We start from the raw sequence: 23,253 nt of genomic DNA, 5'->3' as shown, positions 1-23,253 counted from the left end.
CTGAGGCGGCCGGCGGCCTCGGCGGCGGCGGCGGCGTCCGGCAGCGGCCCCTGCGGCTGGTCCCGCGCCCCCGGCGCCGGCGCCCCCGCCTCGGGCTTGTGCGCCTCCTGCTCCGAGTCGTCGTCGGTGCTGCTGCCCAGCCCCCGCGCCTCCCGCCGCTTCTTCCGCTTGCGGTTGACCGCCGAGATGAAGGAGATCGCCAGCATCTCCCGGGCGTACGGCTCCTTCTTGGGGGCCCACGAGCCCTGCGCGGGAGACAGGCCAGAATGCAGGAGGCGCCTCCGCACCGCGGCACCCAGCCGCAGGGGATCCGGCCCCGCGCCCCCGCCGCTCCTCCCCGACGGCTGTGCCCGCGGCAGCGTCACCACCCACCCGGCCCCACCGGGGAGCCGGCCAACCCCGCAGCCCCCTCGGCAGCCGCTCTGGCCTCACTCCAGAGACTCTCGGCTCTTTCCTGTGAGCTGGGCGCCGGTCCCTCACCTCCGCCCACCTTCCACTCCATTCCCCATGCCCAGCGCTAGCGAAAGCCTTTTAGACACGGCTCTGGTGGTAAGAGTCTCTCAACAGGGAATACACTTGACAGTTTGAACCCATTTCACCTAGACTGTCCGGGGTGATAACCACCAGATCCTGGCGGGGACCTCCCTCCCACCGCGGCTTCTACCCCTTCCATCTCCACTCACCCCCACCTGGGAAACCTGCCTTTCCACCTACTCCGTATGTATGGGCCTCTCCAGGGCAATAGGCCCAAGTTCACTTCCCTTTCCCACTGCAGCCCACGCGCGGGTGTTTCAGCCAATCCACCAGCGCGCCACCCACAATCCGCATCCCCACATCAATGCAGCCGTCAGCTCTGCCGCCAGGAGTGGCCACACGATCCTGCACAATCCGATGGTCTGGATGGATGCTGCTCCCAAACACTGATTTCCAACCCCACACTGGGCACCTTCCTGGCCCGTTCTCACTGCTCAGCCCTGTGGGTGTTTTCTTGTCCTAGCCTTCCCGGCTGCCCCAGCCGAGCCCACGCTGCCCATCACCGGCCAACACCAAACTACCCCTTGAACTCCAGAACTCTTCTTCCAACCGCAAGACCCTCTCAAGCAAGGTTTCTGCAGGCACCCGAAATTCACCTATCTGCAACTGCACTATGCCCCCACGCCCTGCCCCAAACCACCTGCATGCACGTTCCCCATCTTAAGGTGATTCTCTGCCTCCTCCCTCTCCCCTGCTTCTTCTCAATGCCCCTGAAGTGACTCGCAAAGCCCACCCATCCTCACCATCGTCTTTTCAGGCCCTCACACGGCCTTTTCTGGGCCTTTCTGCCCTCTCCTGATAGGACTCCCTGCCTCCACCTTTGCCTTACCCCAGTCCCTCCTCCCCTAGAGCAATCAGTCCTTCTAAGACTAGGTGGGAATCTGATCACCTCCAGACTCTGCAGGGCCCCTCCACCCCCACCAGGATGAAGCTCAGACACAGGGCCCTTCACAATCTGGTCCCAACTTTCCCAGCCTACGGCCCTCCCTACCCCAACCCCAACCCCAACCCAGCCTACACTCCGGCCAGACTCACCTGCATTTTAACACCGGCAGCCCTTAGCCACCGCCCCCCAGCCCACCCTATGTGCTGGGTGTGCTCTAAATCCTCCTACTAGGCCCAGCTGAAACATGGCAGCCTCCGTGCGGCCGCCTCCCAGCCCTCGCCTCGCCCTTTGAAAACACAGCTGCACCTGCTCTTCTCCCATCAGGTTAGGTCTATTTCCACGTCATCTGCATCAAACTCTGAGCTCCTTGAGAGCAAGGTCTGTGGCTTATTTGTGTTTGCATCCATGACCCCTAGCTCCATGCCTGGCACATAACACGTGCTCAATAAATGTTAAGTGAAGGACACATGGGTGAATGCAGTCCCCTCAACACAGGAAGCCCTGCGGAAGCAGAGGCTGAAACTGCTCCCCCTGCTGGGCTGGAATGGCCTGCCCTGTGACCCCCTCCTCACAGGCTACCTGGTTCAGCCACAGCGTAATACTGAATGGAGACCCAGAGAAGCCTCGCCCCTGCAATCTACATACTCTCTCTCACATCAGCTAGTTCTGAGAAAGGTGACACACGTCAGGGAGTCAGGATTCAGAGGCACGTGGCTCCCGGGCCGTGGCTGGCAACACGGCTCCCAAAGGCAATCCCTGGAGTTGTGCAATATGGGGGCTCTGCTGTGATCTCCCCGAGGCACAGGGTGGCCAGTGCCACTTTCTCGTCTGGCCAATGCTCTCGGAGAGACTTGAGAGGCCACTAGGACCATCTGATTGAATTATCCTCTCCTCCTGCTAGTTACAGAAGCAGTGCTGATGGAGTGAGCTCCCTGCCCCACAGGTGTGCAGTCAGAGGTTCTATGGAGAGGTTGCAGGGACCTCTGTCCCAGACTAAAGCAGCCTTCTTTCTTTCTGCCCAGTACACTCTTCTTCTTTTTCTTTCTTTCTTTCTTTTTTTTTTTTTTGAGAGAGAGAGCGAGCATGCAGGTAGGGAGGGGAGGGGCGGGGCAGAGGGAGAGGGAGAAAGAGAATCCCAAGCGGGCTCCACGCCCAGCGCAGAGCCCACCACGCGGCTCTATCTGACGACCCCGAGATCATGACCTGAGCCGAAATCAAGAGTTGGATACTTCACCGACTGGGCCCCCCAGGCACCCCGCACCCCCACTATATTCTTCTGATATATAATGAGCATCTACTTGGTGTCAGGCACACTGGGCTCACTGGGACCTGGCCAGTGCTTGGAGACCCAGACCGAAATGAGTCCAGTTCGATCACCAATGTTTAGTGATTTCACCCACTACTACAGACAGAATTGTGTCCCCCTCCCTGAAGCCATCTGCTGAAGCAAGCCGGGACCCCCGTGTATTTGGAGATGGGGCCTTTGGCGGGTAATGCAGTCATGGCCTGATGGTGGCATTGGTGTTCTTACACAAAGAGACACCAGAGAGCTGGTGCTGTTGCTCTCTGTCTCTGCTCTATGAGGACAGAGCGAGAAGGCAGCCATCCGCAAGACAGGAAGAGAGCTCTCAGCAGAAACTGACCATGCTGACACCTTGATCTTGGACATCTAGCCTCGAGAACTGTGAAGAAATAGATGTCTGTTGTGTAAGCCACCCAGTATGTGGCATTTAGTTACGGCAGCCCGAGCTGACTAAGACAACCCCCTTGGCCATCCAGCTCTAAGAGCTGGGCAGCCGTGCTCGCCTAATGGCTCTGTCTCAGAAGGCAGTCTCCGGAGCAGCCAGGACTAGCTGGCTGTGAGAGCTGGTTCAAAGAACCAGCTTTGGTTTCATTGATTTTCTTGATTGTTTTCAATTCATTGATTGATGCTCTTGTCTTTATTATTTCCTTCCTTCTGTTTGCTTTGGGCTCTCCAAAAAGCATAGTTATTGTAGCAGACGTATCTGTCCATTCCCATATCCCCATAAATGGGGATAAATATCAGGCCTCATTTACAGATGAGGAGGCTGAGGTTCACAAAGAGGTTAAGCAACTTGCCCGATGTCCCGAAGCTACTGAGTGGTGGAGCCAGGACTCAGTCCCAGGACTGTGTGTGCTTCTGACCACTGGGCATGCTGCCCCCCCGGGTGCCTAACTCCCAAGCCAGATCCTTCTCTTCCCCCAGACGCCTCCCGAAGCACTGCCAAGGTGAGTAGCTTCTCTGCTGACCTCATACACACATTCCTTCCCACCCGCCTTCCCAGTGACCAGCAACCTTCCTCAGGGCCACGGGCACTTCTCCCAATTCCCTTGACCAAAAAGCAAAGAGCAGGCGGGCCTGGACAGGGATAAAGCCTTCAGAATGGCTTTGGCACTCACCTTGGACTTGGCTGAACTGCAGGTGGTGGAATCTGTTGGGGAGAGCGAGAAAGAAAAATGAAAGTTAGATTGGGGCAGGAGGAGGCTGTCTTGTGAACACGATTCCCTCTCCTCAGAGGCTTCAGAAACCAGGGAGTTCAGACACCTGAGATCTCCCCAGGCCCTGGGAGTGTGAAGGGCTTCTGATGTCATTTCCTGTGGGACAGGGATGGAGCGGCTAATGACGTCAATCACCACTTCCTTTTGAGGCAGGAAGTGACATCAGGCTGCCAGTCCCTAGACCCTCGTTTGCCAGAGTCAAGGGCAAGCGGTGGGGGGTGGGGGGGGCTTTTCTTTGGGCCTAGTTCCTCTCCCCTCCCCTCCTGTCCCTGTTACTCTGAAGCACCGGAGAGAAAATGCCAAATATCAGATGCAGTCCACAGAAACCACAATGAAACACAGCAAATCACAGATGCTCTGAAGGAATGGAGACCACACAGTGCATAGACAGGTGGGGGCCCTACATCTACCTCCACCCCACCCCAACTCCAGGACAGGAGGAAGACGACGGACCCTGTGTAGGATGGAGTACAGGGGCAGACAGCAGGTGGGCGGGACACAGGAGGTAGAGTGGGCTGGTGATTTGGGCCTTGCTAAGCTCCAGCTCCAGACTCCAGCTCAATCTGCCCTGATGGGGCAAGGCCCCTGTTTATTACCAGAGTTATGAAGAAGAATAAAACTTTTACATCCGTGGGACTTGGGTCCCACTCCCTTAATATCATTGGGGTGGAGAAGGAACCAGAAACCAATCCTGGCAGGGTCTTCTCCAGGCTGATCTAAGGATCTCCCGGGGTCTGATGGGGCAGTGCGCGGGCACAGTTAATCCACACTCTCTGGCAAGCAAGTGAGTCCTCCTCCCCAGCCCTCCCCTGCACACAGTGAGAAGAGCAGATGGCCGACCACACAGTGAGACACACGGGGCAGGGGTGCGGCAGCAGGTGATTAGAAGAAACGGGGGGCTCCTCTCTGCCACCCCCTCCCACCTTGTCCTCTGGCCCCCTCCTCAGCCTGCCTCTGGGAACTAGGGGTGCTGTGGAATGCCTCCGTCAGAGACAGGAGCAGCAGTCAAAATACTAAGGGGAGCTCCTCCATGGGGCGGGCCAAGTTAGTGCCTTGAGCCAAGAAGGGACTGCTCTGGGCTACTCTGTTCGAGGCTCTACACCCAGAAACAGGACTAAGGGGCTGAGTGACCAGGGGCTCTGGTTTCAGACGTGGGAAGAGCCAGCCCTCGGAGGCAACTGAGGCAGGAGCTGCAGCTATAGAGGGGCTTCTGGGGGTGACGTCACCCGTGTCTAGACAGGCTGGGTCCTCCTTACAGCCAAGCCTCCTCCTGTCCGGATAACCCGAAGTGGCCGGGCTCGGCACAGAGAGAAGGCCAGAGTTTGGGGACTGTGGGGGGCAGCCTGTGGTGCCCAGACTTCCTGGCAAGGGGATAGGATCTGCCTCCAACAAACCTCCTTCCTCCTGAGAAGGGGCTTTCAGATGGGAGGGTTAGGGTGGGGGTAAGCTGTTAACAAGCGTGGGGAGCTGGTATGTCACGTCGAGGTGCTCACAGCCCGGGACCTTTCTGTCTGCCCCTTGGGCCTGCCCAGCCTTCTTATAATCACCCGCCACTGTTAGTGACCGAGGCCGCAATGCCACACTGTACCCTTTAAATCTCCAACAGGTCCGCTGGAGGAGGGGAAGGAGAGAAGAGAGGGGCAGGGTCCAGGGGCGGGAGGAGAGCACAGGGAAAAGAGAGAGGAGGGTGGAGGGGTGCAAGGAGAAAAGGAAGAAAAATTAAAAAGAGGAAATATGCCCAGAAGGACACAGCCCGTGAGAAACAAAAAGCTCAGGAAGGAAACCAGTGAAGGAGGGCGAACAAAGCCCCTACCCAGCCCCGGGGTCCGCTGAGCAGACAAGGAGGCGGGCGCACAGGCAAGCCGGACCTCCCTAGAGCGGAGAAGGCCCTGCCACAGCCCAGTCTTGGTGGTGGGGGGCAGGGAAGGGCCCCACTGGGGCAGAGCAGGGAAGCTGGGCATCTGGCCAGGCATCTGGGACCCTGGGGAATGCGGATCCCCCCCCCACCCCCCACCCCTTCCCAAGCCCCTGCACTCACCTGAACCTGGGTCACCAGGGGGCACTGTCCTGCCAATGTTAGGCAGGAGGTACTCAATGTTGGGCACTGACTGAGGCTCCTTGTCATCCACAGGAGTCTGCAAACAGGAGGAGGGTCAGCCAGCATGCCCTCAGAGGGCCAGACTGTGGATCCCACAAACTGGGGTAACCTGAAGGCAGGGCCCATGACTCCTCCATCAGACCAGGGCTCACCAGGGCAGCTGCTGTCTCTCTCATAAGTCAGGCACTCTTGAGGGCAGGTCCCACATGTCCCCCATTAGACTGTTTTGTGCCTTCTCCAACACCTTGATTGAACCCCCAAAGGCTGGAGCTCCTCCCTCAGCTGAAGGCAGGAGCTGTGTCTCCCCCATCAGACTGGACCTTCCTAAGACCTGTATCCTCCAGAGAAGACTTGGACTCAGTTTCTCCCCCCTTAGACTGGGGGCTCATGAAGGCAAGGATTGTGTCTCCCATTAGATTAGAGACTCCTGAGGAGAGGGTCTATGTTTCCTCCATCAGACTGGGAAGACCCAAAGACAGGGACCTTCCCCCTGCTTGAGTCTTGCTGCCTGCCCCCTCCCAGCCCCCAGCCTGGGAGGAGGGCCCACCTCAGCTCAGACCCGCCCCGCCCTCCCTCTGCATCACTTACTCTCTCTCCCTTGTCCTCATCATCGCTGAAGAACCAGTCTGACTGCAGAGGAGACAAAAGGAAGTGAACTCAGTGTGGAAAGGGGCTGAGGGAAGACAGAGACACAGGCTCCTGACCTGCATAGTCCAGAAGACCCCACTCAGACGCCAGATGGAGCGGGGCAGGAGGGGGCACCAAGAGGTGAGGGTCCCCCCTCTATTCAACAATCCCCATCTGCACCTGGTTACTAGAAGTCCCCAAGGGAGGTTGATGAATCCCAGGACCCAACTCCACAGGCTATGAGAAACCCGTGGGGAGAGAAAGGACTGGATCCCAGTGTGGGAGGGAAACGCAGCCTGGACTGGGAGGGGGCTGAGGACTGGTGGAGGGCCAGCTCAGGGAGAGCTTCTAGGCCTGTCACTAGACTCTGTACAGTGTGCATCACGGTGGCTCTCTCCCAACCGCAGGCCAGAAGCAGGAGGGTGGGGGTGGGGGGGCAGCAGCGCCATCTAGTGCCGGCTGGGGCGACTGCAGGGAGAAGGCCAGTTGTGGCTGCCAGAGCTGTGTACCCCTCCCCAGCCCTGGGCACCACACTGCCCTGGGGCGGCACCCCCTCCCCTGGCCAGGAAAGAGAAGTGCCTGGAGGGAAATGTTAGGAGGTTCCCCGAGGGGCAGGCAGGCAAGGGTTTTCACATAAATGTCAAACAGGATAGAAAATAAAGTAAAAATCCCACTCTTAAATACATTTTGTGAAATTTGAGAATCTTGAAGATAAAACCCTAAAAGTTTTCTGAAAAACAAAAACAGATTGCTTGCAAATGAGCAAGTATCAGCTGTAACTAGAACTTTCGGCAGCAGCAGACACAAGAAGACAATATTTTCACTGTATTGCTGGACTACAAATGCAAGAATCTGGAACCTAGGATTTTATACCCTGCTAAACTCTCACTTTTGAGTGTGAACTACAGCTATTCTAAGACACCAAAAAGCTTACTGCACAAAGACTCTCTTAATTGTGTACATGAGCTCATAAAGAAATGACTCCAGGGTGGAGCAACAGGCTCTGAGAAGTAAGGATGGATAGTAGCGTAGAAAAGTCCATTGTCGATCCAAGCAAGGATACTCACACACATATACAAACACACACAAAGTATCTCCATGACGCCGTGGATTCTGAACGCAGAGGGAGAAACCTCTCTGCGTATGAGTGAGAATACACAAGGTACTTGGCTTTTAGATGTGGTGGAAGGAAGACAATGGATATTGATGAGTTTAGAAATTGTCAGTGAAAATGAAACGTAAGTATGGGCTGTTATAATTGTATGATTAAACACAGTATGGACTTTATAAATTGTGTAATTTTCACATCAGGAAAATAAAAGTCAGTTCATCCAAAGCAAGGTAGGACAGACTGAAGAGAGATAAAATGAAAATGGGGTAAAGAGAAAATGACATTTAAGATAGCAGAGATAAGCCCTAATAGTACAGAAATTAGAATCAAGCAAATGAGCTAAGCTCACTGACTGAAAATTAAAACACACAGAGGGGTGCCTGGGTGGCTCGGTCGGTTAAGCGTCTGTCTTCGGCTCAGGTCATGATCTCAGGATCCTGGGATCGAGCCCCATGTGGGGCTCCCTGCTTAGCGGGGAGCCTGCTTCTCCCTCTCCCTCTGCTGTTCCCCCCTGTGCTCTCTCGCTCTGTCTCTCAAATAAATAAATAAAATCTTTAAAAAAATAAAAATTAAAAATAAAACACGCAGCATATTTGGGGCGCCTGGCCGGTTCAGTTGGTAGACTGTGCAACTCTTGATCTTGGGGTCATGAGTTCAAGCCCCACGTTGGGCATAGAGATTACTTAATAAAATAAAATATCGTTTGTTTTAAAATAAATAAAATAAGCAGGGAGAAAGTTGGTTTGGAAGGACACATATCAACCTATTAGAGTGGGTCATTATGGGAGGGCAGAGTGGGTAGGAATGAATGGGGGAACAAGGAGACTTGCAGGTTGATTATGACCGTGTCCCATGAACCTCAGTTATTATTCGTCACAATCGGGCATATTATTAATCCAAATAAGTAGCACAGAAGAGAAACAAGAAAGAAAACAGAGAATAAGAAATAATGCAAGATCTAGGGGTGCCTGGGTGGCTCAGTCGGTTAAGCATTAACCTGCCTTCAGCTTGGATCCTGGGATTGACTCTCAGCAGGGAGTCTGCTTCTCTCTCTTTCTCTCTCCCTCTGCCCCTCCCAACTCCTGCGCGCATGCGTTCATGCACACGCGAGCTCTCTCTCTCCATCTCTCTCAAATAAAGAAATAAAATCTTAAAAAAATAATGCAATGGGGCACCTGGGTGGCTCAGTCATTAAGCATCTGCCTTCAGCTCAGGTCATGATCCCAGGGTCCTAGGATCGAGCCCCGCATCGGGCTCCCCGCTCTGCGGGAAGCCTGCTTCTCCCTCTCCCGCTCCCCCTGCTTGTGTTCCCTCTCTGGCTGTCTCTCTCTCTGTCAAATAAATAAAAATAAAATCTTTAAAAAATAATAATAATGCAAGATCTAAAGTCAGTCTTCTCAGGCTCAAGTTCACCTCAGGTAAATGACCTCTCTGAGTCTATTTACTTATCTGTAAAATGGACATAATAGGAGTATCTACTTCTAGAATTGTGGTGAGAATTAACATGAAATCCTGTATGGCTATTATAAAAAAGACTAGAAATACCGAGTGTTGGAGAGGATGTGGGAGAAAAGGGAACCTTCACACACAGTTGGTGCAAATGTAAAATGGCTTAGCCACTATGGAAACCAGTATGGAGGCTCCTCAAAAGTTAAAAATAGAACAACCCTAGGATCCAGCAATTCCACTTCTGGGTATTTATCTGAAGGAAAAAAAAAGAAAAAACACCAACAAGAAAAGATATCTGCACCCTGACGTTCATTGCAGCACATTATTTACAAAGCCAAGATATGGAAGCGACCTGAGTGTCTATCAGTGGAGTAATGGATAAAGAAGATGTGGTATGTATATGAAATGGAATACTCCTCAGCCATAAAAAGAAGGAAATCTTGCCATTTGCGACCACACGGGTGGACCTCGAGGGCACTAGGCTAAATGAAATAAGTCAGACAGAGAAAGACAAATACCGTATACTCTCCACTTAGATGTGGAATCTAAAACAAACAAACAGACAAACAAAATCCTAGCTCACAGGTAGAGAGAACAGGTTGGTGGTTGCCAGGAGTGGGGCGAGGACCAAGGGGATGAGGGGGTCAAAAGGTACACACTTCCAATTATAAAATAAATAAGTCATGGGGATGTAGTACAGAGCATGACGACTATAGTTAAGAACACTGTATTGTGTACTTGGAAGTTACTAAGGAATAAATCTTTAAAATTCTCGGGCGCCTGGGTGGCTCAGTCGGTTAAGCGACTGCCTTCGGCTCAGGTCACGATCCTGGAGTCCCGGGATCGAGTCCCGCGTCGGGCTCCCTGCTCGGCGGGGAGTCTGCTTCTCCCTCTGACCCTCCCCCCTCTCATGTGCTCTCTGTCTCTCTCATTCTCTGTCTCAAATAAATAAATAAGATCTTAAAAAAAAAAAAGAATCAATTGCAAACTCTAGGGGTGCCTGGGTGGTACAGTCAGTTAAGCATCCAACTCTTGGTTTTGGCTCAGGTCATGATCTCAGTGAGATGGAGCCCAGCACAGAGCCTGCTTGAGACTCTCTCCCCCTTTCCCTTTGCCCCTCCCCCCATGCTCACATGCTCTCTAAAATAAATAAATAAATCTTCTTAAAAAATCCATTGCAGGGTGCCTGGGTGGCTCAGTTGGTTAAGCGACTGCCTTCGGCTCAGGTCATGATCCTGGAGTCCCTGGATCGAGTCCGGCATCGGGCTCCCTGCTCGGCGGGGAGTCTGCTTCTCCCTCTGACCCTCCCCCCCTCTCATGTGCTCTCTCTCTCCCCTTCTCTCTCTCTCAAATAAATAAATAAAATCTTAAAAAAAAATTCTCTTCGGGGCGCCTGGGTGGCTCAGTCCATTAAACGTCTGACTCTTGATTTCTGCTCAGGTCATGATCCCAGGGTCCTGGGATTGAGCCCCACTGTCAGGGTCTGCACTCAGCGGGGAGTCTGCTTGAGATTCTCTCTCTCTCTTCCCCTCTGCCCCTCCCCCTGCTCTCTCTCACTTTCTTTCTCTAAAATAAATAAATAAATCTTAAAAAGAATTCTCATTACAAGAAAAACAATTGTAATTATGCACGGTGATGGGTGGTGACTAGACTTATAGTGCTGATCATTTCACAACATATACAAATATCGAATCATTCTGTTGTACACCTGAAACTAATATAATGTTACATGTCAATTATAACTCCATTAAAAATAAATATTTTTTTTGTGAGAGGGAGAGAGAGCACGCGTGTGAGCAGGAGAGGGATGGGGCAGAGGGATGGGGCAGAGGGAGAGAATGTCAAGCACACTCCACACCCAGTGTGGAGCCCAGCACGGGGCTCCATCTCACGACCGCGAGATCACGACCTGAGCCAGAATCAAGTCGGACGCTTAACCGCCTGAGCCACCCAGGTGCCCTCCTCCATTTAAATTTTTAAAAAATAACGCAATATGGTATGTAAAGCACTCAGTACAACGCACTGTTAGTGTGTAATAGGTGTTAGCTGTAATTACGAAAAGGTGCGGTTCCCAGAGACGGGCTGAGGACAGGAGCCCTGAGGAGCCAGTCTTTAACTCGGTTTGAGGGTGCCCGAAAGTGCTGTGGGAGCCCAGAAGTGTGAAGGAAGTTTCAGGGAGCCCCGAGTTCTCGGGAGGAATGCACACTAGCTGGTGCACATCCAGTTCCCTCTGCCTGGCTAAATTCCTTGAGGCCTTTGACGACACTTCAGGGAGCCCCTGACTAGGGTCCCAACCCTACACCTGGGGCAGGGTCGGCTCCTTCCACGGGGCTTCCCTGACCAGAGCCCAGAAAATGAAGTGAGGTCTTCACTGGGCAGCGCCCCTTCCGAGCAGGGCCTGGCTTCCATTCACCTCCGGGGCCCAGCATGCGCCTCGGCCCCTGGCGTGGAGTGAGGTCAGTTGTCCGCCATCACTAATCCACACAGCACATCCGAGCTGCTCGGTGGCATCCGAGGGCCTTCGCGGCTATCAGCTCACGGAAGCCTCGCAACTACTTCGTGAGGTAATAAGCATTGCTCTTCTCTCTGCTCTGCAGACGAGAGCATCAGTCACTTGGCCAAGGCCACACAGCCAGCAAGGAGCAGAGGCCGCGGTGAACTCGGGCAGGCCGGCTCCAGAGCCAGAGCCCTGAGCCCCCTGCCCCAGTGCTTCTGAGCCTCGGTGAGTCTGCCCCCCGCCCCCGGCCGCAGGGCATTCGGCAAAGTCTGCAGACATTTGCATGTGTCGCAACCCGAGGGATGCTCCTGGCTTCTAGCCAGAGATGCCAACCATCCTCCAATGCACAGGACAGCCCCCCACGAAGAATTATCTGGCCCCAAAGGTCACTAGTGCTGCGGTGGAGAACTCCCAGCGTGCAGCGAGTAGGAATCACGGAGTTTGCCAGGTGAATCAAGGAATGAATGCCTTGAGGCGGTCTTGGTTTGGGTTTCAGGTGGCTTAGTGAACGTGGCCATGAGCTGGCTGGTGACTTGCCACCGGGAGGCTGAACACCTGGGTCTGTGCATCTCCACTCCACCGCGATCGTGCTGTGTGACCCGGGGCACGTCGCTGCCTCTCTCCTCACCCGTTTCCGCCCTCTGTACCACGCAAGGATGGGTCTCGGGGCCTCGCGGCCCCTTCCAGCTCTGCTGTCCGAGAGTTCCACAGGGGACAGGAGCCCCCAGTAGGGAGGCCAGGTGACGGCTGCGGCTGGAAATCCAGCAGGAGGTCATGTCACCCACGACTTTCAACCATCCACTGACTGGCCACAGGCTCCCAGCCAGAGTCGGAGCGCTCTCTGCCAAAGTCCTGTCCTGCCTGGGCTCGTGACTACGCTGACTCTGGACTAGACGGACACCGGCAAACTTGGGTGGGTGGACTCCAGGGGACTGCAGAGGGGGTAGCTCATTCCCTTGACAACTGTCCAGGCTGATTATGTTCAAGTGCCAAGGACGCAGAGAATGGAGAGGCTCTAGCTCCATGGGTGCCCAGGAATGAATCCCTAGTGTCAAAGCCCAGATGGGTAGAACCTCAAAAGCAACTCATTCATTCATTCATTCATTCATTCAACAAACCCTGAGTGTTCACTATGTGCCAGGCACTAGGCTGGACGCTGGGAATACTCCTATGACGGAGACAGATACATTCCTCCTCCTGCCACTCCACCCAAAGGAGGGGCCGCCACTGGCTGGGGACCCCCTCTTGAGGGCCTAGGGGAGGGCAAGTGGACACACTTTGGGCCCCCCTTCTCCCAGAGGCTGCTCTTCCTGACACCCTAGCTGACCACAGGCCTCAGGCTTCCGGGGGCTTCTCTAGGAGCCATGGAGCCAGCCTCCCCTTTCTTCCGCACTGGCCCCCTCCCAAAGCACACACTCATGGGGGCTCCAGGGGCTACCTGCTGGGTTGGGGAGATGAACTTTTCCAAGGGAGATAAGCTGCCCCAGACTGAGGCCCCATCGGGATCCCTGACACTGCCCCGCGGCCTGGGCTTCCCTCACAGCTCTGGAGTGGTGGTCCCAGTGTTAGCACGAGAACAGGCTTCGATATTCCCTCCTGAGGCTCAGAGCCCTGACCACCCAGTAAAGGAAGGAAATAAGCAGGCAGGGCCACTCAGCATGACCAAAGTCTACCCCACCGCCTCACTTGGCCAGCCAAGTCAGCTCTAGGATGGACCCAGGAGTCCACCCTCCCAGCAGGGGCAGAGGAAAGCACAAACTTTGTTCAGACAAGGCTGGCCTACAATCCTGGGGCTGTCACTTATTAGCCATGTGACTTCAAGCAAGTCCCTTTCCTCTCTGAGCACCAGTTTCTTCATCTATAAGATGGAAGTAGCATGCCCTGGTTGCCCTTCCCTAAAGCATCTGTGACATTGCGGAGGCCAAGGACCCCGTTCCCCTAGCCGGCTGCCAATCTTATTTCTCCTGGCAGGACGGGGTCCGTTCCATCTACAGGCCGTAGGGAGATTTGGAAATGGAAAATCGAGGATGTCAAAAAACATCCCTGAGTGCCCCAGAAGGGGGCAGTGCTGTCCCGGGTTTGGCTCCAGAGGACCAAGGCCTCCTGCGCCCTCTGTTGGCTGCTCTAGGTTCTCATCCCATCATGGACAGTCAGTAGAATCCTTAGAGACCCAGGGCTGGAGGTGCCTCCAGGCAGCCCTGAGAAGTGAGGAGACCAGCCCAAGACGTAGGGAGCACGAGTGCAGGATCCGTCTCAGCCCTTGCTCTGCCCTGCCCCTCTCCCCTCCCCTCCCCTGGGCATCACCATTTGCTCCCTGAAGCCTCAGTGGGGCCGGCAAGGCAGAGCTCTGCCCCCACCCCCTACACCTGTCTGCCTGTTTCTGCCAGGACACTTCTCCTGGGGGCCCCTTTCTGAAGGTGCCCCTGCATCCACCCCTGGCTCTCCAACCCAGCAGCGTCTTCCCTGACGTTCCTCCGCCCTCTGACCCTCATACATATCTTGGAAGCTCAAGGGCTTCCGGATTCTCCCGCTGGGGACGAAACATTCTAGAAAGACAGGGATTCTAGGATCCATTCCTGTTTGGTAAGGAAATGCAGCCCATCGCTTCTGAAGGGCATTCACCATCCCAGGAGCATTTGCTTAAACTGCCTCCTCCTTCCCTGAACACATCCACCCAGGCGCGCAGGAGCGAGATGCCCAGGGGCACATGGCCACAGCCCAGCATGGCTGCTTACGTGCTGGATCAGCGTCTCCACGATCTTATAGCGGTCCGGCATGTGGGTCACCATGTCCGCCATGTTGTCCTCAGACGTCCTCACCAGCGTCGGCCCGAAGACCAGGGCCAGGTTCCTGGGCTCCATCTGGGCCGGGGAGGAGAGCAGGTCAGCGTTCACACCCCCTGAGCTCTGACCTCCAGTCCCCCAGGCCTCCCTCACTGTGGCCCCTCAGGCCCGAGGCCCAACCACATCCTGAGCTGTGCCTGGCTTATGGGATGGACACCTCCTTGCTGGGCCTGGAGATGCCTGGTAAGTACAGCACAGGCCAGATTTCAGCCTTCCTCATCCCCAAGCCTGGCAGCCTAGGGCAGTGCCCAACCTGCTCACCCATACTGTGCTAACAGTGAGAGATCCCAGAATAGGGACCTGCTGGAGGTTCTAAGGGTATTTTAAAACTGAGAGAATTCCTATAGCTCCATTCATTTTCCCTGCTGCAGAACCAGAAGATATAGAGGCTTGATTAGAAAAATGCAATGCGGGGCACCTGGCCGGCTCAGTCTGTAGAGTATGTGACTCTTGATCTTGGGGTTGTGAGCTCGAGCCCCATGTTGAGTGTAGAGATTACTTAAAATAGTTTTAAAAAGAAAAGAAAGATGTGGGCGCCTGGGTGGCTCAGTCATTAAGCATCTGCCTTCGGCTCAGGTCATGATCCTGGGGTCCTGGGATTGAGCCCTACATCGGGCTCCCTGCTCAGTAGGGAGTCTGCTTCTCCCTCTCCCTCTCCCCCTGCTTGTGTCCCTGTTCTCACTATCTCTCTCTCTCTGTCAAATAAATAAATAAAATCTTTAAAAAGAAAAGAAAAGAAAAATGCAATGCAAGGGATTCGAGCTAGATCCAAGGATAGATTTCCATCCTCTGGGAGGCCCTCAGAAACTCAGGAGATGGCTCTCCAGGGGAGAAGCACAGAGGGGTGGGGTGGGGACAGAATGACCTCTGAGGAGGGTGTGCCTAGAGGGCCTTGGGATTATCTGACCTGGAGGAGCTTAGAGTATGCTGAAAGGACCCTATATGCTTCCTTCCCCCACACTCCACGCCAGCATCCCCCCACCTTGTTTTTCTCCGAGTGGTCAGCAATGGTCTTCAGATGGCCCACGAGGAATTTGAGCGTTTCATAGTAGTGTCCTGGGAGATCCCGGATCTGGGTAGCAGTGAGAAGGGGCATGGGGCTGTGATGGCTGCCCCACCTTCCCACCACGCCCCACAGGGGTTCCCATTGCCATATCTCGGGGGTCTGGAAGCCACCCTCTAACCAGCCCTGTTGGATAGATGGAGAAACTGAGGCCCAGAGAGGAGAAGGGCCTCTTCAAGGTCACAGAAGGAATTGGTGGCATTGGACTCCAGGCCTCCCAGGGCAGTGGTGCTCTCCCAGCCTCGTCTGCCTTCTGCCTAAGGGTGTCTCTGTCGCCTTACCAGCTTCCGGAGCGTCTTCATCCGCTCCCTTGAGTCTTCGATGCGATTGGCCTCAATGAAGTCGTTGTATTTGTCTAGAACACAGTGAAGACTCTTTAGAGAGGCGAGAGGCAGTCCCTTTTCCCACTCTCGGGGTGGGCTGCTTCCAAGCTGAGGAGGCCCAGGCTGTTCCAGTTCGGGGGGGTGGGGGGGAGATCTGTGGCCTTGTGTCCACATGATCAAATCCACTACAGCGACACTCAGGCGTGCACCTGACTTGGGGTAGCCCAGGTGTGTTTGTTTGGGAAGAAATAAGACCTCAGCTGCATGTTGATACTGGAAGAGGGGTTCTTGCCCCAGCATCTGGGACAAGAACATCACAAGGTCAGAAGAGAAGGTTACCTAGAAAGAGGGAGGGGCCTTTCAGCCTCCAGATGCCCACCCCACCTGGGTCAAGATGCCCCCAACTCCCTTCAGAAGAAGCCCAAGGGGAACTTTAAAAAAATGGAACATGGTAAGTTTATTCTAAAATTCATCTGATGAATAAATGCATACGGATAGCTGAGGATATTTTGTACAGGAAGAATGACGAGGGAGGATGTGCCCTATCAGATACAGAAATGGACTAAAACCATAGCCCGCCACAGTGGTGTGGGACTCACGGGGAGAGCTAACCAAGGATGAGGACACAGAAAGGAGGGGAAGAGGCCACATGGATGTTTACTATGTGACAAAAGCAGTATTTGAAATCAGCGAGGAAGAATGCAGGTGTCAATAAATGTCCCTGGGACAACTAGCTATCTTGTTGGAGGAACAAAAATCCATTTCCAGCTCACATAATATGCAAACAAATTTAACTGCATTACAGAGCCAAAAGTAAAAGTCATTAAAATATTGGGAAAAACAAGAAAATATCTTCACAATCATGAGGCCTTCCTCAATGTGAGATGCAGAATCCATTGAAGACCAACAGCTTTGACTACACTTAAAATAATTGTTTCCAGTTCCTTACCATGCAAAGTTCATAGGCAAATGACAGAGCAGGAACAAACTACTGCCAAAACTAACAAAGGGTTAATACCTATACTATACAAGAGCTTGTGTCCTACAAATCAATACCAAAAAAGACAACCCAATAGGAAAATGGGCACACAGTCGAACAGGAAATGAGAGGAAACAGAAAAGGCCAATAAATTAATGAAAAGATAGTGAATTTCCCTAGTAACAAAAGAAACAAAAATGAAAACAGTAATGAGATGACATTTCTCTTCCAATTAACAAAAATGTAAAGTATTGATGACATCCAGGGTTGATGGGGGTGCGCGGAAGCAAATTGCCTCCTAGGCTGTTGGCAAGAGTGTGAAGTAGGGCCTTCTTCTCAGAGGGCAACTTGACATTAGCTTCCAAAAATGGCGACCAGGACTTTGACCTAGAAATGCTACGTCTAGGAATCTACCTCGAGGACACTGATCCAGGCATGCAGGGACACATTAGGGAAAGTCGTTACAACCATTTTTTGTAAGAGCAAAAATCGAATACAGCCTAAATACCCATCCATAGGGGAGTGATTAGCTGGGCTGTGGAGCCAGCTGCCAGGGCCGAAGGCTGGCTCCGACACTTACAACCTGGGTGACCTTGGGCAAATCACTTCATCTTCGTTTCCTCGTCTGTACAGTGGAGACACAGGACCTCGTAGGGTTGTTGGAGGGAGCAGTGCCTGGCACATAGCCGGTGCTCATAAAGTGCTAGGATAACCTCTGGGGACAGGGACCTCTGCGCTTTCTTTACTTGTATCTATACTATGTGACAAGCACGTGTTTCTCTTGCCTTAAAACAAAACCCCAAAGAGTAAAGCCAAGAAACCCAATTTAAAAAACGATCGGAGTGCAGCAAAGACAGGCGTCCCTCCTCCTCCCATTCCCACTGCCACCTGCTACTCACCATCGGTGAAAAGAGGCTCAGGCAGCTTTCGGAAGAAGGACTTGAGCAGGCTGCTGATCACATTGAGGTCTTGCCAGCGCTGGGGAGAAGGCAAGGATGTCAGGCCCCAGGCAGGTGCAGCAGGGTGCCCACGTCTCCATGCTAGTCCAGCCCCAGAGTCCAGCCCAGCCCAGCCCAGCCCAGCCCAGCCCAGGCCCTCCCTGGGGTACACTCACAGCTCCGCCCAGACCAGGGATCTCTGGGCTAAGAAGACTCATCAGGGTGGTGGCGGCAGGACAGTCCCCAGCTGGGTCGTGGCCCCTTGACCAAATGGCCCAACCCCCTCCCTGCTCCAGCAAGCCCAGTTGGCTCCGACATTTGCCTACCCCCAGAAAGTACCAGCTACCTTCTTTAGCACCAGCACTGTGGGACAGAGGTGAGCAAAACCTCCTTGGTGATTGGACCTCTTTGGGCCTTATAGCGCCCCCTCCTGCCTCCCAGGGCTCCCCACTTAGCAGAGAGTCATCCTTGGACACCCCCCTCTCCTTATGCATGACACAGCAGTCGCTCACGCCTGGCACCCTCCTGTCTCAGGCCTTTTGCACTTGCCGATTCCCTCCACTACAACTTTCCTCCCCTGCCTTCACAGGCCTGGCTCCTCACCCTGCCCAAATGTCACCGCTTCCGGGAGGCCTTCCCTGACAGTCCCAGCTAACACAGCCACCGCCGCCACCGCCCTGTCACTTGTGCAGCAGCCCTGACTTTGTTTCCTTCATGGCACTTGCCACACGTGGTCACTGTTGTATGCATTTGTCTGCTCGTCCCTGCCTATCTGTCTGGCAGGCCTGCAGCTCCCTGAGGAGCAGGGATCCTGTCTGCCCCGTCCCCCACTGTGCTCCTACCACCTGGCAAGCTCAGTTAGCCCGGCACTTCAATGGTCTAAATCAGTAGTTCTCCCCAGGAGCAGAATCACCACTCCCCCCCCCCCAGGGACATTTGGTGATATTCTAGAACCACGTTGGTTTCCACAACTGCAGGGGGTGCCACTGGCATCCAGCGGGTAGAGTCCGGGGATGCCTTTAAACTTTCTGTGATGCACAGGACAACTTCCCACGACCAAGAACTATTCTGCCCAAAGTGTCAAGATTGAGAAACCCTGGGGGCGCCTGGGTGGCTCAGTCATTAAGCGTCTGCCTTCGGCTCAGGTCGTGATCTCAGGGTCCTGGGATCGAGCCCCGCATCGGGCTCCCTGCTCTGCGGGAAGCCTGCTTCTCCCTCTCCCACTCCCCCTGCTTGTGTTCCCTCTCTCGCTGTGTCTCTCTCTGTCAAATAAATAAATAAAATCTTTAAAAAAAAGATTGAGAAACCCTGTTCTAAATAAATGGGTTGTTGAACGCAAGAACGAATGAAGCATGGCTGGGGCGTTGCCCCCTCTGACCACCAGGGGGCACCACCACCCTGCACAAAGTCAAGGGTAACAGCCTTGACAGGAACGGCGCCGAGTAACTCAGGCCCACAACACAAGGTAAGGCTCTCCACAAAGACATACAGCTCCACAACATACAGGCTCTGTACAGTGGGTCCACAGCTTAATGCCACACCATCCCACAAACAATACCCTCCCCTCAGGCTCAGGAGGAGTTACAGTCACCCTGCCCACAATACTTAACTGAGTGGCTCAGTTGGTTAAGCATCTGCCTTCGGCTCAGGTCATGATCCCAGGGTCCTGGGCATCAGGCTCCCTGATCAGTGGGGAGTCTGTTTCTCCCTCTGCCCCTTCCCCCTGCTGATGCTTCCTCACTCTCTCTCAAATAAATAAATAAATACAATCTTTTTTAAAAATTAAAAAAAAAAAATTAACTTCCAGCAGTCCCCACGACAAAGGACAGAACTGATGTCTGAGACAAAACTACACACCCGACACCCTCGGCATGCCCACATTCTGGGCCCTGACTTGGGCCAGCTGCCCCCCCAGCTCCGGCCATGCTTCTTTCCTGGCTAAGGCCCAGCGAATGTGCTTCAGTGCATACCCACCCCTTCCCACTGCAGCTCCTGCCCACCTGCCCCATCACTGCCTGGCCCGAGGCGTGGGCTCTTCTCATCTCCCAGCTGCCAAACCCAAGGCCTCTGGACCACTCCCATGTGCACGTATCTGCCCCTCATCCCCAGCCTTACCTGCACCCTCTCCTCTGTCCCACGCGGAGCCTGGCCTTTCACTCCTGCTGCCCAGCCTCTGCCCATCTAGCAGCTCCCTCCATCGTCCCACTCTGCGCCCCAGCATGACCACACCCATCCTCCAGTCAACTCTTGGGCAGTGCCAATTGTACCATCACCCCAAATCCAGCAGGGCCCCTACCTGATACATCCTCCCTCTCCGGCCCTACTCCCCAGTTTCTGCCAGAGACACATCATCAGCCCCCAGCTCAAATGTGGGCTCTTCCCTGCCCCCCCTTCCTCCCTCTCCTGTGGCCAACTCCTAGAGCTGCTCCCATCCTCCTTATTCCCCTGGGACCACCACGTCCTCCTGGCCCCTTGCACTTCCCACATATCAGCAATTCTCCCATAGATGCCCGCTCTGGGCCCCCCTCATTCATATCCATCAGGCATAAGCTAGAGCAGACCCCACTCTCATTTATGCCTCCCCAGCTGAAGAACAAGGGAAAGCTCCCTATTGTCTACTGGATCAAGGTCAAAGGCTTCAGTGGAGCCATCAAAAGCCCTCTGCCTCCTGCCCTGGGCCTCACCCTCCCCACCGCCAAGCCCAGGAAGGAGGCAGGAGGTGGGTCTATTCTCTCCCGACACTCAGACCCTCCTCTGGGATTTTGGAAAATGCCATCATTCCCAGGTGGGACTGCGTTCTTGTCCACCTGCCCCCTCCCATTCATCCTTCAAAGATTCCAACACTCAAGTTTCCCACCTGCTCCAGCCCTCAACATCTTCTCCTTCCTCATCACACAGTCTGGTCCCTGGTGAGAGATCAGCCTTTTCTCTTGGCTACTATCCCGCATGTCATGTCTCCCCATTTCCTCCCCAGGGGCAGGAAGACTGTCATGTATCACATAAAGCTTCACAATATGGGACTCATGGGACTTCATTGCCCAGATCTGCGGTTTTCCAAAATATCTTTCTCAGCAGAGCCCCTTTCGTCAAACATGAAAACCCAATATGAAAATATGACATTAAAAAAACAAACAAAGCAGATTAGTCTAGTTCAAGCAAGGATGGGGGCTCCTGACCTGTTCCCGGCCTCCCACAGCTCCTCTGGGGAACACAGTTTGAGAAACATTGGCCCTGCTGCAAATACTTGTTATTTTTTCTTTTTCACACTGAAATATGTTTTTGGCTTTTTTCCGGCTTCACTGAGCCATAACTGACATATAACCTGCTGCGAGCTCTTAAGTGTGGCTGTCAGATTCCTTCCCCAGCCGGCTTTGTGCCACCCGACCAGCCCCTCCTGACCCCGGCTGCAACGACGCAAAGTGCTGGCTGCCCCACAAAATGCCCCATGCCCCCCTCTAAGCCAGGGGTCCGCAAACCACAGCCCGGAGCTCAAGTCCAGCCAGCGGCCTGGTTTCGTATGGCCCCGGAGCTAAGAAGAGTTTTTATGTGTTTAAAGGGCTGTGAAGAAGGAGGAGGAGGAGGAAGAGACCGCGTGGTGACCAAAGCCTAAAGCGTTCGCCACCTGGCCCTTTACAGAGAAGGTGAGCTGGCTGCTGGTGACCCTTCAGAGCCCGCGCCTTTGCCCCGGCCATTCCCTCAGCCTGGGATGTCCCTACCCGGCTTTCACGGGCACTTAGTGAACGCTGTTCGTCCTCAAGGCCCCCGAAACTATCACCTGCGAGCCTCGGCCTCAGGGCTGCCCGGCCATGAGCGTGTCTCTATCCGGCTTGCCGGGGCAGGTCTGCCTCGCCCATCTTGGGGCCCTGGCTCACTGCCAGGCACATCGCAGGGTCCGATGACCACAAGAGACACACACACAGCACCTTGCCCCCCCGCCCCTCCCCCGCCGCACCCACCTCATCCTGCAGGTTGATGTCACCGGGCCCACGGTTGAGCTGCTCCTGCAGGCTGGACACCACTGCATTGTTGCCTGGCACTCGGTAAATGCCTGTGGATTCCAGCCCCCGTGCCTCCACAATGCGACAGCACGCGGCCACGATCAGGGGGACCCGCTGGGGATACAGGCAGGGCAGGCACGTTAGGAAGGCGAAGGGCAGGAACTCCCCCCCAGTGGGCCAGAAGAGGCAGGAAGGCCAAGACCGGAGCCCCGCAAGCCCAGAGCTGCTGGGAGCCCCGTGCGGGACGGCCTCCAGCCTGGGGGCTAGACAGAACACCAGAGCCTCGCCCAGCTGCAGGCCAGCGATTCTGGGTTCTGCCTCAGCTCTGCTGTTCCCTCCCTGGGTGCTCCCCCACCCCTCCTACCACTGGGTCTGCAAGATGAGATGGAGCGCTGGTTCCAGAGTCCCTCAGCTCTGGCCCTCTGCGCCTCGGGCTCCCCCGTTCCCCGCGCTCCGGAGTATGGCGCGACTCACCTGGTTCTCTATGGCCGGCTGGCACTCCTCCAGCCGGACCCCAAAAGCCCTAGGGGCTGCCTTCTTGTTCTTCTTGATGATGTTGATGCCCCAGGGGGTTTTGGGAGGGGCAGCACTGTCATCTGGGGTGGGGGAAGGCAGACAAAGCCAGGTGAGCCCGGGGGGGCCTGGGGAGGGGCAGCAACCACACTTGGCCACACACACTCACCCATGTTTGGACATATGGGGACTCCATCAGAGAAGCTACTGGAATGCTGAGGGCTGATGGAAAATTATATCCTGAGGGAAGATCTAAGACATGAGGGTGTGTGGTCCTGAGGACGCACGCCACAGAGGAACGTAAGGACTTCTATGTGGTCTCAAGGGCTAAAACAACAAGGTGGGAGCCCTAGATTCTGGTACGACCAAAGAAAGAACTTTCTAGTAGCCCGAAGTGTATAAAGATGGAAAAGGCTGCCTCCAGAGAGGATGAGCCTCCTGCTCCTGAAGAGATACGAGCAGAGACTTGGAGGCTACCCAGCTGGGATGTCATGGAGGGAAATGAGGTTCCAGGCCCTTCCAGCCCTGAGACGCTGAGAGCCCCCAGACCCTCACAGGCACCCACCCCCCGCAACACACACACACACACACGCCCTCGGCTCCCATGCAGACCCACAGGGCTGACCCCCACCGTCCCACATGCACACGCACACACACACATTACCCCCTTAGCAGCCACCTTCCTACCCTTGCTCCCTGCAGGCTGGTCCTGAGTCCTGAGGCCACGTGCAGTACTCTGTTTGAGGAACTCAGACTTGAGGCCCCCCAGGCCACGAGCGATTTTGGGGGAGGAATCAGCTTTGGGCCCAGAGCTATGGCTGTGTAGGAAAAGGGGGAGAGGAGAAGTCTTCATCTGGCGTGACCCAACATGCCA

General features: G+C 54.7%; 1 protein-coding gene across 1 annotated transcript in view; it reads right to left on the bottom strand.

Moving 5' to 3' along the window:
• The window catches only part of ARHGAP23 (Rho GTPase activating protein 23), a 70,622-nt gene that overhangs the window by 2,267 nt on the left and 45,102 nt on the right, over window positions 1–23,253 (bottom strand). The window contains exons 14-24 of the mRNA XM_044921830.1: window positions 23,067–23,197; window positions 22,341–22,462; window positions 21,825–21,980; window positions 17,830–17,908; window positions 15,910–15,983; window positions 15,548–15,637; window positions 14,458–14,583; window positions 6,627–6,668; window positions 5,979–6,075; window positions 3,842–3,873; window positions 8–245 (exon numbers count right to left, since the gene is read on the bottom strand). Of these exons, the coding sequence (XP_044777765.1) occupies window positions 8–245; window positions 3,842–3,873; window positions 5,979–6,075; window positions 6,627–6,668; window positions 14,458–14,583; window positions 15,548–15,637; window positions 15,910–15,983; window positions 17,830–17,908; window positions 21,825–21,980; window positions 22,341–22,462; window positions 23,067–23,197 (1,187 nt within the window). The remainder of the gene's footprint in view (window positions 1–7; window positions 246–3,841; window positions 3,874–5,978; window positions 6,076–6,626; window positions 6,669–14,457; window positions 14,584–15,547; window positions 15,638–15,909; window positions 15,984–17,829; window positions 17,909–21,824; window positions 21,981–22,340; window positions 22,463–23,066; window positions 23,198–23,253) is intronic.

This window comes from Neomonachus schauinslandi, chromosome 15, assembly GCF_002201575.2.
Source record: "Neomonachus schauinslandi chromosome 15, ASM220157v2, whole genome shotgun sequence".
Lineage (NCBI taxonomy): Eukaryota > Metazoa > Chordata > Mammalia > Carnivora > Phocidae > Neomonachus > Neomonachus schauinslandi.
The sequence above is the reverse complement of the archived record's forward strand: the minus strand, read 5'-3'. Positions and strand labels throughout refer to the sequence as shown.